Raw genomic sequence first — 13,943 nt, 5'->3', positions numbered from 1 at the left:
CACGTACCAGTTGTTGGCGGCCCAGTTTGCTGTGCACTCTGAGGCGGGGATGAAGTCCTTCCACTGTGAAGACCATAATTACCTGAGCTCGGCATGGCAGCAAGTGGGGTACTCACGGAGGTCAGGGTGCGGCAGATTTATACAGCGGCAGAGGGGCAAACACCACCCTCCGATATTGGGTAGTCCTTTGTGAGTAAGGACAACGGAGGGCGCGTGAAAGGAGGCGCGGCACGGGCACGTGCTGACATGAGGGCAGGCCATGTGGCGTTGCCAGAAATCGGGCCGAATCCGTTTATTGTGACTCTTACTTGTATTGGAACGACTTGTATCATTTTACAGTCTGTCTGGAAGGAGGCAGGGCACTGACTCGTTGGAAATGTACGTCAAAATATTTACGTTCACCGGTATCCCAATATTAAAGCGGTCCTCTGGCACCTGTGAATGTAATTATCACAACTTCGTTCGTGAAACCTTGAGGGCTGGTATTTTCACGCCATATGCATACTACCGCAAAGGCTTTATTAGATCTGCAATTGACATCGGAGCTAACAGAAATAATTTTTTCAACTGTCGTTCACGAAATAATGTTTCGAGTACGCAGCAATTCGTATACCTTGTGCGGCTACCAGTCCTGTACCTTCGTACTGTCTCCTCAGACGACTAGTCAATCAATAGGAAGGGCGACCTGACTAGAAACTATATGGCCCTCTTCATGGAGAATAAGGGCGCCTCTAATTTATGAGACAAGGCACTAGTCAATCTCTGAAGTCGTCGACCGTAGCGCACTTACAATCATTTTGAAAGAAGTTATCTCCATAATCAAACAATAGCTCTTCGCCGGGCTGCATTCTCCGATCTGCATACATACGTTACACGTTAAACATCGTTTGCTTCTTAACTGGATAACAAGATCTTAAACGTACTGGCATATATCCCAATGCGGTGTTCCCCATTGACAAGTTTCGCTTTCGGCAGCCAATTTCAGGTCATGTCATCACTTATGGTGTGAATTCCACTCACTTATAGAGCGACAATTAGACTGCTTGCTATGATTCATATATCGCGATTCGTTGGAGAGATATGTGCTATCCAATGTGAGGGTTTGATTCAACTCAAACATGTAGTTTCGATTTCGATGTCGAGCAAGATCACTTCAGGATGTATGAGAGAATTTCCTCAAAGCACAGAAAACAGCATACCATCGAGTATCCACCGACGGCTCAAAAATGAGTTCCCCCACATATTCTGGTGTCCTGTCAGGCCAGATAGAAAGCATCGGGTATCTACGACTTGCCGATAATGAAATCGTCTCTCTCAGCAGGCTCTAAAAGATAGAGACCCAGCCCCCATTGGCTCTCCTTGACCTCCACGGCCTAGATGTTGTTAATCCCGTTAACCGTTAAAACTCTCGAAACGAGAAGGAGGGATATTACCTTCTGTCTACCGCGCTGGATGGCCATGTTCCTGCAGATCGTACAGTCCTCCAGGTCTAGATATTGTCAGTTATCATCGAAGAATGTTCGCAGCGAATACAGACCTCTGGAATAGGGTTTCCATCAGAGCAGCCTAGATGCAGAAAGATGGCAAGGCATACCTGGCTCTTCCCTTGTGACATAATTCAGGATCGCACTCTTTGTTCTCCATGAAGCACGAGCAAGGGCTCCTCCGACATTCCCTGGTTGAGCAATCACACCCAGTCCGTCGGCGGATACAAGGCTTTCGATGACCGGCACACTGGCAGCTTCGCACGCAATGATTATTGTTTTTAAAACATAGACAGCCGGATTGGGCGTCGCAGGGACCGTCATGCTCGCAAGGTATATTTCTAAGACACTGTCAGAGATACGATGGATGTAAAGGCTGCCGACATACGGAGTAAATGCATGGTGGTCTGTATCTGAGTGGCGGGGATCATGTTCGGTGAATATTGCACAGGAAGAGCCAAATACCTTTGATCTTCAAGTTCCTGTAACGCATTGGAGGCCGCTGGCGAGGTATAGCATCGACCAAAACATCTGGGATATAGACACATCGACGTTTGTAAATCTATAGGCAATAATCAGACGGATGTACCGGTGACAAGTCAACAGGCTAGAGGACTTCTTGGCAAGGCTTTCTACATATGGTCGTGAGTTCGCATGGAATCATGTCTGGGGCATGGTCCAGCATGATATGCAACGTCTCGATATCTTCCGGAGTCCAATGCATCTCCTAGACGCCGTGAGTTTAGGCATAAACGGATACAGGGGAACCTACGATGAAAGTCAAATTTCCGTGAAGAAAACAGTTCGGCCCACAAGGCTCCGCATTATCGTCGGATAACCTAATGCTCTTCTTTTTAGGCATTTGTTTCACAGGTATTGGACTGTATTCCCCTGCGAGACTACCATTAATAGAACCTGAAGGACTTGGAAGGCGTGCGTACAATGGACCATGCAATGACTGACTAAACAGTTTAAATTATTGCAAAAGAATGAAATTTCGCGAGTCCTGGGTCCGGACCCCGGGAGGGAGAAGGACGTTCTGAGCCATGGCAGCAAGTCTCTGCATTAAGTCAGGTTAGTTACTTAGTATGCACAGGAAGAGACCACCCTACCGTCGACGGCAAAGATTTGCCATGACTTGCATTTCCGAGGGGAAGACGTTTGTGTGGTCTATCTCTTCAAAGGTCATATTGTTCAAATTGATCAACTTCTGCGCTGCGGCAGAGACGATGATCTCAACTAAAACTCGGAAATCAGAAATGAAACATGAACGAAATAAAATGGGGTGTTACTATCGGGATCATCTAGGGTCTGCCATTCAAACTCTGTGTAATATGTGTGGTGCAGCTGGTCTCCATCTTGCGGAATCTCAATAAAACTAGGATCATCCGCAAATGGCATAAAGAGCATGCTATCAGGGTCGTCACCGTGGAAGACACTGCGACTGGCGAGAGGTGAGGATTCATATGGCGAGCACTCTGGAAACAGCGCTGTTACTTCGATGACTTCAACAGGTAGCCAAGACGTTATGGTGTCACCATCCTGGTATTGCTGGATGCAGAACCCCTCAGCCCCCAACCTCGCCGATTGACCGATTTCCCATTCGTCTTCATTTACCTCGTCGATGTCTTGTACGGCGAGGTTTCGGATAGACTCCCGACAATATTCCTGTTCCCAAGCGTAAAACGCGTCCCAAGCCTCTCTAAAAGCTGCATGAACGACCAGACTTGTGGGATTTTCAATGGTTGGGTCATTCATAGGAACGCGACGCGGTGGAAAGCGCTTCAGAGTCTGAAACGAAATTTGCAGCAAAGTTGGAGATCCCGGCTAGTGAGTAAAGGAGAACGTACTACAGAGAAAGTCAGAGATGAATCACAGCTAGGATATACTATGGCCCTGGAACAATAGAACAACGAGCCAGGGGTGCTCCAGTAGGGAGAGGGGAGGGGTAAGAGAAAGACTGAAGTCACGAGAACTAACGCGACATGACATCTTCAGGGCACCGTCCCGCCTTTCCGTGCCGGCGGCAGTCTCTACCACTTTTCGGAACCAAGTAGTACTTGACTGAGCTTACTGGTAAATCTAACTGTGTGAGTACGTACATGCTGCTGCCTGCAGCAGCCGGTGCGCTGAGCCTGTCTGGGATCCCAGTTCCTTTCCATTCCGCAGATTATATACCACTTAATGTATGCGACCGTACGCCTGATCGACCGCAGCAATATCCAAAGAAGAATTATTCAGACAGAAATTTTCCAAAGTCCGTTCCGAATGTGTCTTCTCCAGAGTGTTCGTGTTTTTCACTTTACAACTCGCCTCCATGTCGGATATAACTTCCCACTCAAGCCCGGGCCCTTCGTCGAAGCAATCGCGGTTATCTTTCAACAAGCGAATCCTCACAGTAAATGGGACAGGTCTGGATTATGCGACGTCCCAGGATGCATAGCAGGTAGTCACTGAAACGCACGGCATAATGATTTTCGTGTCAGAACACTGGAATGCAGCACTTTACTACTTATCATGTGATTGCCGTATGCATGCGTTCAGATGGATTCTGGACATCCAGTATTCAGTAAAGGTGAGAGTTAGAAGGCGAACGTGATTATGGATAGAGACGGTCTCCAACGGCTTCGGACCAAGTCGTGAAACGAAAGGTCATGCAGCCAAATTAGTTTCATCTAACGAGGGGACAGTCGCAGCTCTCAGCGTACGTTTTGTAAACGAGTATGGGCCCCCTGCAGCCGCAGCACTGGGTAGTGTTTGCTGATACGCACGCCGTCTTAATTCTGGGGTAGAGTTGAATATACGAAGCGCCTTCCACTGTAAAGATGAAGCAAGTAGTCATTTCGGTGATTAGGGAGCAACGTTGGAGATTCTTTCTTTTGAAGTAGAAAATTCTATCAGATAGTGCATGTATGTCAAGTTGCCTTGCTCTTTCTTTTTCTATGTTTATCCTCAAACCATCCTCTTGCGTAGGGCATCAACGAGGATTCCCTTTCTTTGCCAATCAATGCATTTGATACATCCTAGTGCTGATGCAACTGAATCTGCACTGTCAGAACAGCATGAAGCCAAGGCCCACACTAGTAGAAATGATTGGGCTACCAACAGTCAACAGCTCCATGCATCGATGGCAGCATCTGGGAGTCTCTCTTTCACACTGCATGGAATTTTGGCTTATTTCATGACTATGATATCTCTGTCGAGGACGTGTACGGATCAACAGTTACAAGAAGACAAGACAGTACTGGGCACTGTAATAAAACAAGCCCTATCTCCAAGAGTATAGGGCCATGCAATAATTGAAAAAAAAAAATCAAGAAACAATACAATCTCCGTTTTCTGGCTTCACAAATGGTTCGTCGTTATACTGGACCGACACCCCCCCTCCCGATTTCGCTTCCAAGTTGATCTTATCTCCCAAATCCTCCGACCATGCAGTACAATCCCCTATAAAACACTCCCTCCGCTTTTCGCTCTCGTTAAAGATATTCAAGTCCTTCTGCAGTGCGGGAGAAAAGATGACATTGCCGCGAGTGGTAACGTTCAATCGTCCCTGCATGCGCTTCCGCGGAATCAAAAGGTAGATGTTTCCCGAACTCGCATAGACGTCCATAACACACAGCGGTCCTGGGCGAGTCGGATCGTGGGGAGAGACGGTGCCGGGTAAACGCTACACGGCGTTACTAACACGCAACTCGTGAATGGAAAAGACGTACTAAACGGATCACGATGTCGCCACGAGAGCGTATGTTGGCTCGGAAACGGGTCGACCAGCCTGACTTCATGACTTCAATGTCAGTGTCGATTTCTCCCGACTTTGTCTCAATGTTAAGATTGTTCCTACAGCTCTCCGTTTCATAAGGAGTCAGAGGAGGTAGAAGATCTGACGGAACGGAGAGCATGGGGTCTATGAGAAAGCTTTCCTTGATGGGACCCGAATCTCGAATGATTGTCATGTAGTTGCCAGGCTGCCTAGGTGGCGGCGTAGCCTGAGAGCGAGATCCATAAGGCGGAGGCGGAGACTGTGGCGGCATCGGTAGTAAGTTCTGTTTCTCAACCTGAACGATTTGGAAAGGAGAGTAAGATGGTGACAGTAAGTAGTACCTTATCGGTGTTCGACCCCCCAGTTTTCTGAACACTACTCCGCTGTACCTGGACAAGCGATCATATTAGATGATCTTATCGCAGAGGCATCGACTTATAAATTGATACCACAAGAGCTGGAGCCAATACAACTGGAGAGCGCAAGGGTTCCTCCTCTGATGGTGAGTCGAAATCGTGCTACGATACACCCTGTTCAGCATATACGTCACACTGGGAACCAAGCGTGTAGCCACCAACCGAGGATGCTGGAACCAGAGCTTGGGAGACGGCAGGCTCAGTCTGCTGTGAGATGAGAGTCAACACAGCTCGAGGAGTATCGGAGGAAATCGAAACTCACAGACTTCTTGGATCGCGGCTTGCGAGTCATCAAGGAGGAGACGAACAGCCGTCTCTGAGCGCCTATTCCTTTTATCTAAGAATAAGACGCAGATAGGTCGGGCTGGATCCCATAGTTGGACATCTCGTGAACACATGCATATGCGGTGAGAAAAAACGGCAATCTTGGCGCCTAAATCGCGGACAGCAGCCCGAACGCAAGGCCGGAAGGATTCATTGGTTGAGTTTTTGTCAGGCAGAAACTGCACGTTTGGATGATGAAATTGGCGACCAGAATTAGGGTTGAACATACAAGTTCTTGGGAGTACTCAGGGATTGTCGTAAAACTTTTATTGAATACCTTTAGAAACAACTGTAGGTATTGGTTAGTGATTGTCAAAGCCGCTAGACATACACTATGGAACCAAAATATGTCACTTATATATCTGGAAAATTGATGCTACTGTTCGTATGGTACAAGATATTGGCATCGGGTGGCTGAACGACAGTATGAGGCTCCATGAATGGCGGCTGTCGATCGTACAAGTTGCCTGCACTTGCCGCAACAGCGGGAGGTGGAGCGTGCCTTACACTGCCTCTCCCCCTCAATGGAGAAAGCGACATCAGTGGCTCTTCCCAGGGTGGTCTTACATTCGTCGCAAACGGATTCTCATCTACATTCACATTCAAATCCGGACCATCCGCACGGATAGCATGCCGGAAGGGCCCAATCCCCCGTGGCGGAGGTATCGAGGGGCGGTTAGTGTTATGGAGGAACGGGGGTATAGCCGGAGCAGGTGCACCCATCACAGTATCACCATCGTCATCCAATACGATGGGTGATGTACGTGTACCTGCACCTTGCATGCGGTCTGGTCGGGAGGTGCGCAATAACATAGGTCTTGACAGAATATCAGGACGAAGAGGTCGTGGCAACCGGAGCGTCGAGGGATTTTCGGATGGTATATCCCTAGATAGAGACTCGTAATTCGGTGGACGGGTCGTATGGTTTGTGTCTGGAAAATCTGTCCCCAAGGGGGGGCGGGAGAGTTATGAACATGAAAAATCGGGGGGTACATACATATCACCGGCGCAAGCACAGGCTCATTTGATTCTTTCCCAGGACCGCCTCTTCAAGGACGTACCCCCTGCACCTGAGGATCTCTTTGATACGCCGGTAAGCATACTTCAGGCTCGTTTATTCTCCCTCATTGACGACCCGGGTTCTCTAGGTGGAGAAACCCACACGGCAAGCCCGCCAGCAGGCATATTCAGCCAAGGTGGACGAGGCGATGAAGGACGTCCTTGAGGAATACAGTAAATGGTGGGCGGATAATGAGGAAGCGCTCGGTGCATTTTGGAATTGTGTATCATATTTACAAAAAAAAAAAATACCGTGATGCATATGTACGTTAACTCCATTTGTTAGATTTTCTATTCTCCTTACAAAGACCAAAAACTTCCCAATCCGTATCTTTGTTCTTGCTTTGTTCTTTAAAATATCACTTGCATCTGTCAGAAAAGAACGACAGGGGGACCCCTCGAACACGCCAGATCCACACGTCTGCGTCCGCGTCAATAGGCGTTAATTTAAACCTTGAAAAAATGGGGTACACTGTGTGCAACTATGAATATCGCCGCCGACTGTCCAGGTGGATTACTCCCGACCCCGTCTCTTCAAATCAATACTGCACTGAGCGCACAGCGTCTTGAAATACGATGGAAATGACTTAGGAGAGAAGGGATACAATGTTGGCTACAGTGGCGGACGTGAATTTGATTGTGGATAGACATAAAACATACTCCTGTACAGATTCTGGCAACAAATCCCAGGTTTTTACAATAGTTATCGCTGAGTCATTCGATGGGGGTTCTGATGTTTTTGATTAGCGAGATGGTTTTTCAGTGTCAAGCAGAACGAGGAGCCGGACTGTTGATGGATTCTGTGAATTGCTCTACTTGTGAGCCATCTGCATCAGGCCTAAGGCGCGAAAAGTCTAGTCGATAAGCCAAGGGAGCTACGCTCTATTCGTTTGGCTCCTTCTCTCATGTCGTAAACCATTGGATTATGTATGGCAATCATCATCGCTTTTTGATCAACAAACTCTTTTATCTCTGCGTGAAATATCCAGGCGCGTACACGACTCAAATATCAGAACGAAGATATCCGCATATCGCGCTTGATATTGACCCAACGAGAAACACTAAATGAATTTAGGAGAAACACGTAAAATAATTATGTTTACAGTCCAAGTCATGCAAGACTTCAGCGCGCGTCACGATACCCGCCTTAAGACCACTCTCAAGGGAAATGCCAAAAACTTCATAGCGAGCAAGCAGAATGTGTGCGTTTTTTTTACATCGACGGATAAACTAATCCAACTTTGCAGCCTCGTCAAAGTTTTCCACCAAGTCTGGGACGTCGTCGTCGTCGTCCTCTTCTGCGGGTTGCCCTGGACGTTGTTGTTGGATGGCCTGGTATGATTCTGCGAGTTTTCGTAGGGAGGCCAGGGAGTCTGATGAGACGGGGTTGTCAATGTTGGGGGTAGTACCAGAGTAAGAGAATTGCGCACCTGGGCCGAGCTGGTTGAGTATCCCTGGGACGAGCTCTGTCAGCTCCTTTACGTGGCCGGCACCGTAGATTGCAAAAGTGTTGGCAGAGACGGCAGCGTGTACTGTTCAGGCGTCAGCGCGACGAGAAAAGGGTATGCAACAGAACCGACCTTTCGGGGCCGTGAAATGCAAAACGTTGCCATCCTCCCGGAACATGTTGACCTCCTCCACGCCAGAGATGGGCTGCACGTTGAGCTTCTTGAGCGCCCCCTGCAGTTTCTTATCGTCCTGGGCGGCGGCGGGTTTGCCCTTTCGGACGACTTTGCGGCGCACGGTGCCCTTTCCACCTGTTCCAGTCAATTCTTTTTTTTTCTTCTTCTCCGTCACACGGGGGCTGCGCACCTATCCTATTCGCTGCAGCGGCAGCCTGGAGCTTTGCCAATTTTGCTGGATCCATGGTGGGGAGGGGCGGGGGGGCGGCGTACGAAAAAGATTGGGAGGAAGAGGACAAAATAAGGTTTGGTGTAAATAGATGCATACAATACTCTTCTTCATGTTCAGCGTACGACCAGCTGTGCCCGACGACATTCCTGCTATTCTGCAGTTTATACTCGACTTGGCCACATATGAAAAGACGCCAGAGAGTGCAAAGGCTACACCAGAGCTGGCGAGTCCTGACATCGTGTTTCCAGGCCTGATACTGACCAGTCTTACTACTAGCTGCATACCGCTCTGTTCAGCAACCAGCCGACTGCCCATGTCCTGATGGCTGCTCTCGAGAACGGCACGCCTGTAGGATTCGCACTTTACTTTTACAATTTCTCAACTTGGATTGGGAAGCCAGGGATTTACGTGCGTCCTTACTAGTTTACGCTTGCTTCGTATCTCACTCGGTTACCAGCTAGAGGATCTGTACGTATCGCCTGACCACAGAAACCTTGGCGTAGGTAAGGCGCTCTTCACCAAACTTGGAGAGATTGCTGAAGAAAAGGTATGATGCATACACCGGGACGTCCCTTGCTTAGTGTCTGCAGAACTGTGGTCGCATCGACTGGTCGGTGCTCAAGGTAAATATCGGTGCTCTATGAATCTTACTGCGACTCATATGCTAACAGTGGAATGCGCCATCCATCGCGTTTTACGAAAACACACTCGGGGCAACGCGGATGGAAGAATGGGTCGGAATGCGCCTCGAAGGGGACGAGAGTATACACAGACTGAGAACGCTTGGGCCATAGATTAAATGGGTATTAAGGGAGAATTATACACCGTCGTAGCTTGCACCACCAGCCTACACCCAACTTAGCATAAGAAATCACTGTAGACAAGCCACAAACCTTTCTCAATCGCTTGACGATGGGCTCCTCCTCAAGGTCGCCCTTCTCGCGCGCAGCAACCTCAATCGAAAATACCCTCAACACATTCTTCACGTCGGCAGAATGCACCGAGATCTGCAATCATCAGCAATGCTCAGTAACAAAAGAAGCAACCCACCTTGGCCTTGCGCATCACCTTGCACTGTGGGCCAATCCACACCACCAAGATAAACTTTTCCCTCTTGCTCTCCTTGTCATTCGCATACGACACCCGCCCATACGCAAACGACGCCTTGGAATCGTCTAGATTATCCTTCAGCTCATCTAGCGGGTTTCCCGTCCCGCTCGACGTCAGGACTAGATGGTCAGACCGGTCAGACTACGTGGTCGGTCGTCAGCGGTGTGTATCCTGCCACGACGACAACGCACCTCGTAGTCGAGTAACAACCATGTCGTTTCAGACTTGTCTGACCGCACGTCTTCGTACGCTGGGACCAGTCAGCAGTCGTCTAATACAACGAGCGGGTGAGGCGGGCTTGCCTTGCACTATGGCGGGATCGCTTACGTCGGCCATTGAAGTTATGGTTGATGGTTGCGATTAGGGGCCGCGGAAGGTTAGCAGCCAAACCACGTGGCTCCATCTGTCGGGATTCGGCCCCTTGCCGGCGTTCAGTCGGCAGTATTTAAAGCATACAGGCCTGTCTTGATCTTCACCTGCCTTGTAATGATGGCCAATACGAGGTGGAAATCCAACTTGGATAATTCATACCCCGCTGACAATCAAGAGACAGCATTGATCTTCACCCTAGCGTATGTATATTAAACTGGAAACAGTGTTGCAAGAGACCTGGAAGACCTCGTACTCCGATCGATTTACGGTCCGGCACCCCCTTCACAAAGTTCACCTTCATCATCCCACTCCGATCCAAACGTGATTCCCAGTAACAAGGAGCAGAGAAAAACCCGGAGATACTTGAGCATATGCGTCTACCCTCTCTGAAAGAACTTAAATACAGTACAGTGAGATTGACAGAGCAGATCCTCCGCGACTTCATCGACCGTTCTAATTGTACCCTCACCAAACCAACTTGTACCGAGCTTCCCGCTACAAGCGATGACGCCTTCATTAAAGACGTTCCCCCCAGTGATGGAGACTATGGTATCCTTAGACATCACATCCCTAGAGAATCAGGGCAACGGAAATCTTCTCAAAGCTCTATTTCCGGACACCCTCACTACCATGATTTGTTCGCGGCGCCAACGTCTTCGCCCTGTCAGAATTTATAGAGTCTGTTCTTATCGTACGGATCACGTTAATCATGCTTCGCGACACTAGTACTGCAAGTCTTTGGATTGTACTTGAACTGGCAGGTATCGGAAATTCAGTTTTTCACTGACGATGCTGCTGATGTTCGTTTACCTCTGGATATTTATAACACTGGAAAAGGAGTCATAAGACGGAAGACGAACAGATACATCGATGGACGCCATCGACAGTCGCTGAACAACCGATTGCTACGTAGGATTAAGCGGATTCTGTATAACGTGCATACGGTCGGTATACGCAAATAATTTAAAGATTCAAATTGAACACTGTCGATTAGCCGGATAAGAGCTTAGTGATCTCGGTCTGGCACATCCATCAGTCTAGCGAATTGAGCCTCAATCAGTCCTTAGTTGTATTGCGATTCGACGCGAAGTAGAAGCAAAACCTCAAGTATGGACCTGTATCACGTATAGATGAGCACGTAACTGCCTCTTCGGGCTTCTGCCAGATGCGCTGGACGGGCGGAAGGAGGCCTTGACAATAATGCTGGATACACTGGTGAAGATGGTAGACAGGGAGAAACCGGAGCATATACACGGGACCGGCGTGAAAAGGTTTTTGAAAAGCATACAAGTAGGATAGAAATACAATGGTATCTGTACTCTACAATATATGGCTTACTATCTGTGCAAAGTAATGTGCACGAGAACACCCCGACAATCCATACTGTCGGAAGTCTAACAACGAGCACCCTAAGCTGGAGTTGCCACATTACCTGAGGCAGCCGCAGCTGTGAAGCGTCCTGACTTTCGCCTCTTGGGTGCAGGCTGGGCACTGTCCTCGGATGGCCGCTTGTTGCCCCTGGGCTCCAGCTGATACTTTGCATGATCATTACGGGGCCATCCATCCATGCCAAGCATCTTCTGCCACATCAATTTCAGCGGTTGGTGATCGCAGAACACCAGGGTCGCGAAGTCCATGGCTGGTTTGCTGCGATGCTTTTTTGTCGACAAACGTTTTGATTGTGAAAAGATGTCCCATTCATTGATGGCCTCCAGCGCATCCTCAATCCATTTCGTGAAAGGAACACAAGCGAAGTGAAAATCTTCGGGTAGGGGTCCCGAGCCATGCACTAAAGCTCCCTTTCCGAGGGCCCCGACCCATTGTCCATTCCCAACGTCTATGGCAATATCGAAGATAGAGGAAATGATGTTCCGCAGACCGTGACCGACTGCACTGTGGGTCATGTAGCGGAGGCCATGGTGCAGCATTACATATATAAAAGATTCGAAGTCGTCTTGTGCTTCGTGTTTCTTGTTTCTATTTCTAAGAAGACCGATGGACATGAATTGCCAGGTGCCCTGTGCACCATGAGAAAGGGAGAAAGATCAGGTAAGATGTGAGCACTGACCGTGCGCTCGACTTGTCGCGCTGGTTTGTCCAAGTCTGCCATGCGAATAGCCATGTCCCAATCGTTCAACAAACCACGACCCCCGCCTTCGTGGTCATCTTCCGGTGTTTCCTTGTCATATACGATCAAAATATTCCCCCCACTAACATCACGATGAAGAATTTCGCACAATGTGAAGGCATCTTCATGAGCTAACATCGAATCGAATTAGATCAATAAGTTTGAAATATCAGTATCGTAACTCACCCAAAAATGCCTCATAGACAACTCTCGTAAGTTGCTTCGAGGACCTAAACTTCTTCAAAGGCTGCCCAACCTCGACCGTCAGCGTTCGCTGGTGCTTACGAATACAGGTGAGCGGTGGATGGGCTCCAAAGTTCCAAGTATCCTTGATATACATATGGGAGGTAGTTATCTGGCCGGGAATAATGCCACCACAGACGAAAGTAGGGACATTGCGGACATTCTTTTTATTAAGAGTCTGCAGAATGTCGGATTCTTGAGGCAGATTGACATCACGCCAGCTATCCTTCAGGAATCTGACACCGTTCTCCTTCACGTCGTACACTGGGAGACCCAACGTCGCTCGACCCGGGATGTTTCGTGGCACAGCAATAGCGGGACCAGCAATGACCTCCCGTTCACTGGCACCGTCAGGCACGCGAATCTTCACAAATCCCCGCTGATCCTTCTCATCCGGATGAATCCAGGACTGCAACAACGGCTCTGCCATAGACCTTTCTTCCTCCGTGGCCGGCGTCACTGTCTCGTCTTTGCCTCGATCGCCATCCGTCAGAGTAGAAAACCGGTAGAGAAATTCGACGAGGCATTTGCCTTCTGTTGACAAATCGAATGCACGCGATACGATGGTGTATGTCCTCTCCCATTTGAAGAACCGGACGCCGTCTGGACCAAGGTTAAGCGAGAACAAGTGTTTTCGATGTTGCACATTCAACGTATTGGCAGCGTAACCAGCAAGCTGACCGCGACAATCTCTTGACGATTCGGTCTGAGATACCCATTCATCAGGGCTGTCATCCTTGAACCCGTAAAAAGAAGCAGCTCTCTTGAATTCCAGCCAGAGTTCCGTTCTGCTCCATTGAGTGGGACGATACTGCGTGTCGACGTCGGAGGGATACACGAATGCATCGGTGACGGTTTTCGTGGTCGAATCCGCGTCCTTGTACTCGTTCCCAAGGACAAGTTTGAAGAGTGGCATAAGATCCGACATTACGGGTTGAATCACGTTGACCTGTTGGGCGTCATCAAGATGTCGGAGGTGAATGGCAGTGAATGAGCTTACGACCGCTTTCGCGTACTCCTTCTCGTTGTCGTACTTGGCGGGCGATTGGATCGACTGAAAGATGCCGTGAAGATGGCTGGGGGATCGAAGCGTGAATGGGCCGTCAGGCGATCCCATCAGGTCATCAAGAAAAATTTCGACGGGCATGGGTCCAATCCAGTGACCCTCCATTTCTTCCGACCTTTCTTTT

At 48.9% G+C, this 13,943-nt stretch overlaps 7 protein-coding genes across 7 annotated transcripts; 2 read left to right on the top strand and 5 right to left on the bottom strand.

The window, feature by feature from the left end:
• Positions 1–464: 464 nt before the first annotated feature.
• On the bottom strand, positions 465–3,430 carry BT62DRAFT_1074331 (SET domain-containing protein). The gene is made up of 16 exons (XM_043179006.1): positions 3,335–3,430; positions 2,777–3,275; positions 2,597–2,723; positions 2,426–2,544; positions 2,257–2,375; positions 2,101–2,211; positions 1,950–2,046; positions 1,873–1,897; positions 1,595–1,825; positions 1,434–1,491; positions 1,295–1,373; positions 1,200–1,245; positions 1,021–1,151; positions 924–965; positions 791–856; positions 465–731 (listed from the first exon to the last, which is right to left on the bottom strand). Coding segments are annotated over exons 2-16 (1,719 nt in total). The 5' UTR covers positions 3,243–3,275; positions 3,335–3,430; the 3' UTR covers positions 465–729.
• A 1,227-nt stretch (positions 3,431–4,657) lies between these two features.
• On the bottom strand, positions 4,658–5,855 carry BT62DRAFT_929876 (uncharacterized protein). The gene is made up of 5 exons (XM_043185823.1): positions 5,826–5,855; positions 5,697–5,765; positions 5,589–5,636; positions 5,201–5,542; positions 4,658–5,154 (listed from the first exon to the last, which is right to left on the bottom strand). The coding sequence occupies exons 4-5, from the start codon at positions 5,516–5,518 to the stop codon at positions 4,798–4,800; spliced, it is 675 nt and encodes a 224-aa protein (XP_043042294.1). The 5' UTR covers positions 5,519–5,542; positions 5,589–5,636; positions 5,697–5,765; positions 5,826–5,855; the 3' UTR covers positions 4,658–4,797.
• Positions 5,856–6,423: 568 nt separating this feature from the next.
• BT62DRAFT_1074330 (uncharacterized protein) lies at positions 6,424–7,754 on the top strand (the record flags this gene model as incomplete). The annotated part of the gene is made up of 5 exons (XM_043179005.1): positions 6,424–6,786; positions 6,821–6,865; positions 7,027–7,080; positions 7,136–7,253; positions 7,423–7,754. 5 exons carry the CDS (start codon positions 6,424–6,426, stop codon positions 7,614–7,616), a joined length of 774 nt encoding a protein of 257 aa, XP_043042293.1. The 3' UTR covers positions 7,617–7,754.
• Positions 7,755–8,241: 487 nt separating this feature from the next.
• On the bottom strand, positions 8,242–8,915 carry BT62DRAFT_929875 (NAC-domain-containing protein; the record flags this gene model as incomplete). Its single annotated transcript, XM_043185822.1, has 4 exons — positions 8,242–8,419; positions 8,477–8,578; positions 8,627–8,803; positions 8,859–8,915. Coding segments are annotated over 4 exons (479 nt in total), but the record flags the coding sequence as incomplete, so codon positions are not given.
• Positions 8,916–9,009: 94 nt separating this feature from the next.
• Positions 9,010–9,749, top strand: BT62DRAFT_965387 (acyl-CoA N-acyltransferase; the record flags this gene model as incomplete). The annotated part of the gene is made up of 5 exons (XM_043188770.1): positions 9,010–9,140; positions 9,197–9,308; positions 9,358–9,447; positions 9,491–9,523; positions 9,572–9,749. 5 exons carry the CDS (start codon positions 9,010–9,012, stop codon positions 9,692–9,694), a joined length of 489 nt encoding a protein of 162 aa, XP_043042291.1. The 3' UTR covers positions 9,695–9,749.
• On the bottom strand, positions 9,500–10,346 carry BT62DRAFT_985970 (actin depolymerizing protein; the record flags this gene model as incomplete). Its single annotated transcript, XM_043189976.1, has 6 exons — positions 9,500–9,523; positions 9,572–9,747; positions 9,794–9,907; positions 9,951–10,151; positions 10,202–10,260; positions 10,313–10,346. 5 exons carry the CDS (start codon positions 10,344–10,346, stop codon positions 9,718–9,720), a joined length of 438 nt encoding a protein of 145 aa, XP_043042290.1. The 3' UTR covers positions 9,500–9,523; positions 9,572–9,717.
• Positions 10,347–11,791: 1,445 nt separating this feature from the next.
• BT62DRAFT_889320 (uncharacterized protein) lies at positions 11,792–13,669 on the bottom strand (the record flags this gene model as incomplete). The annotated part of the gene is made up of 3 exons (XM_043182988.1): positions 11,792–12,400; positions 12,451–12,641; positions 12,697–13,669. 3 exons carry the CDS (start codon positions 13,667–13,669, stop codon positions 11,792–11,794), a joined length of 1,773 nt encoding a protein of 590 aa, XP_043042289.1.
• Between the last annotated feature and the right edge of the window lie 274 nt (positions 13,670–13,943).

Source organism: Guyanagaster necrorhizus (assembly GCF_019112545.1).
Source record: "Guyanagaster necrorhizus MCA 3950 unplaced genomic scaffold BT62scaffold_7, whole genome shotgun sequence".
In the NCBI taxonomy this organism is placed as follows: domain Eukaryota; kingdom Fungi; phylum Basidiomycota; class Agaricomycetes; order Agaricales; family Physalacriaceae; genus Guyanagaster; species Guyanagaster necrorhizus.
This window is presented reverse-complemented; position numbering and strand designations above follow the sequence as displayed.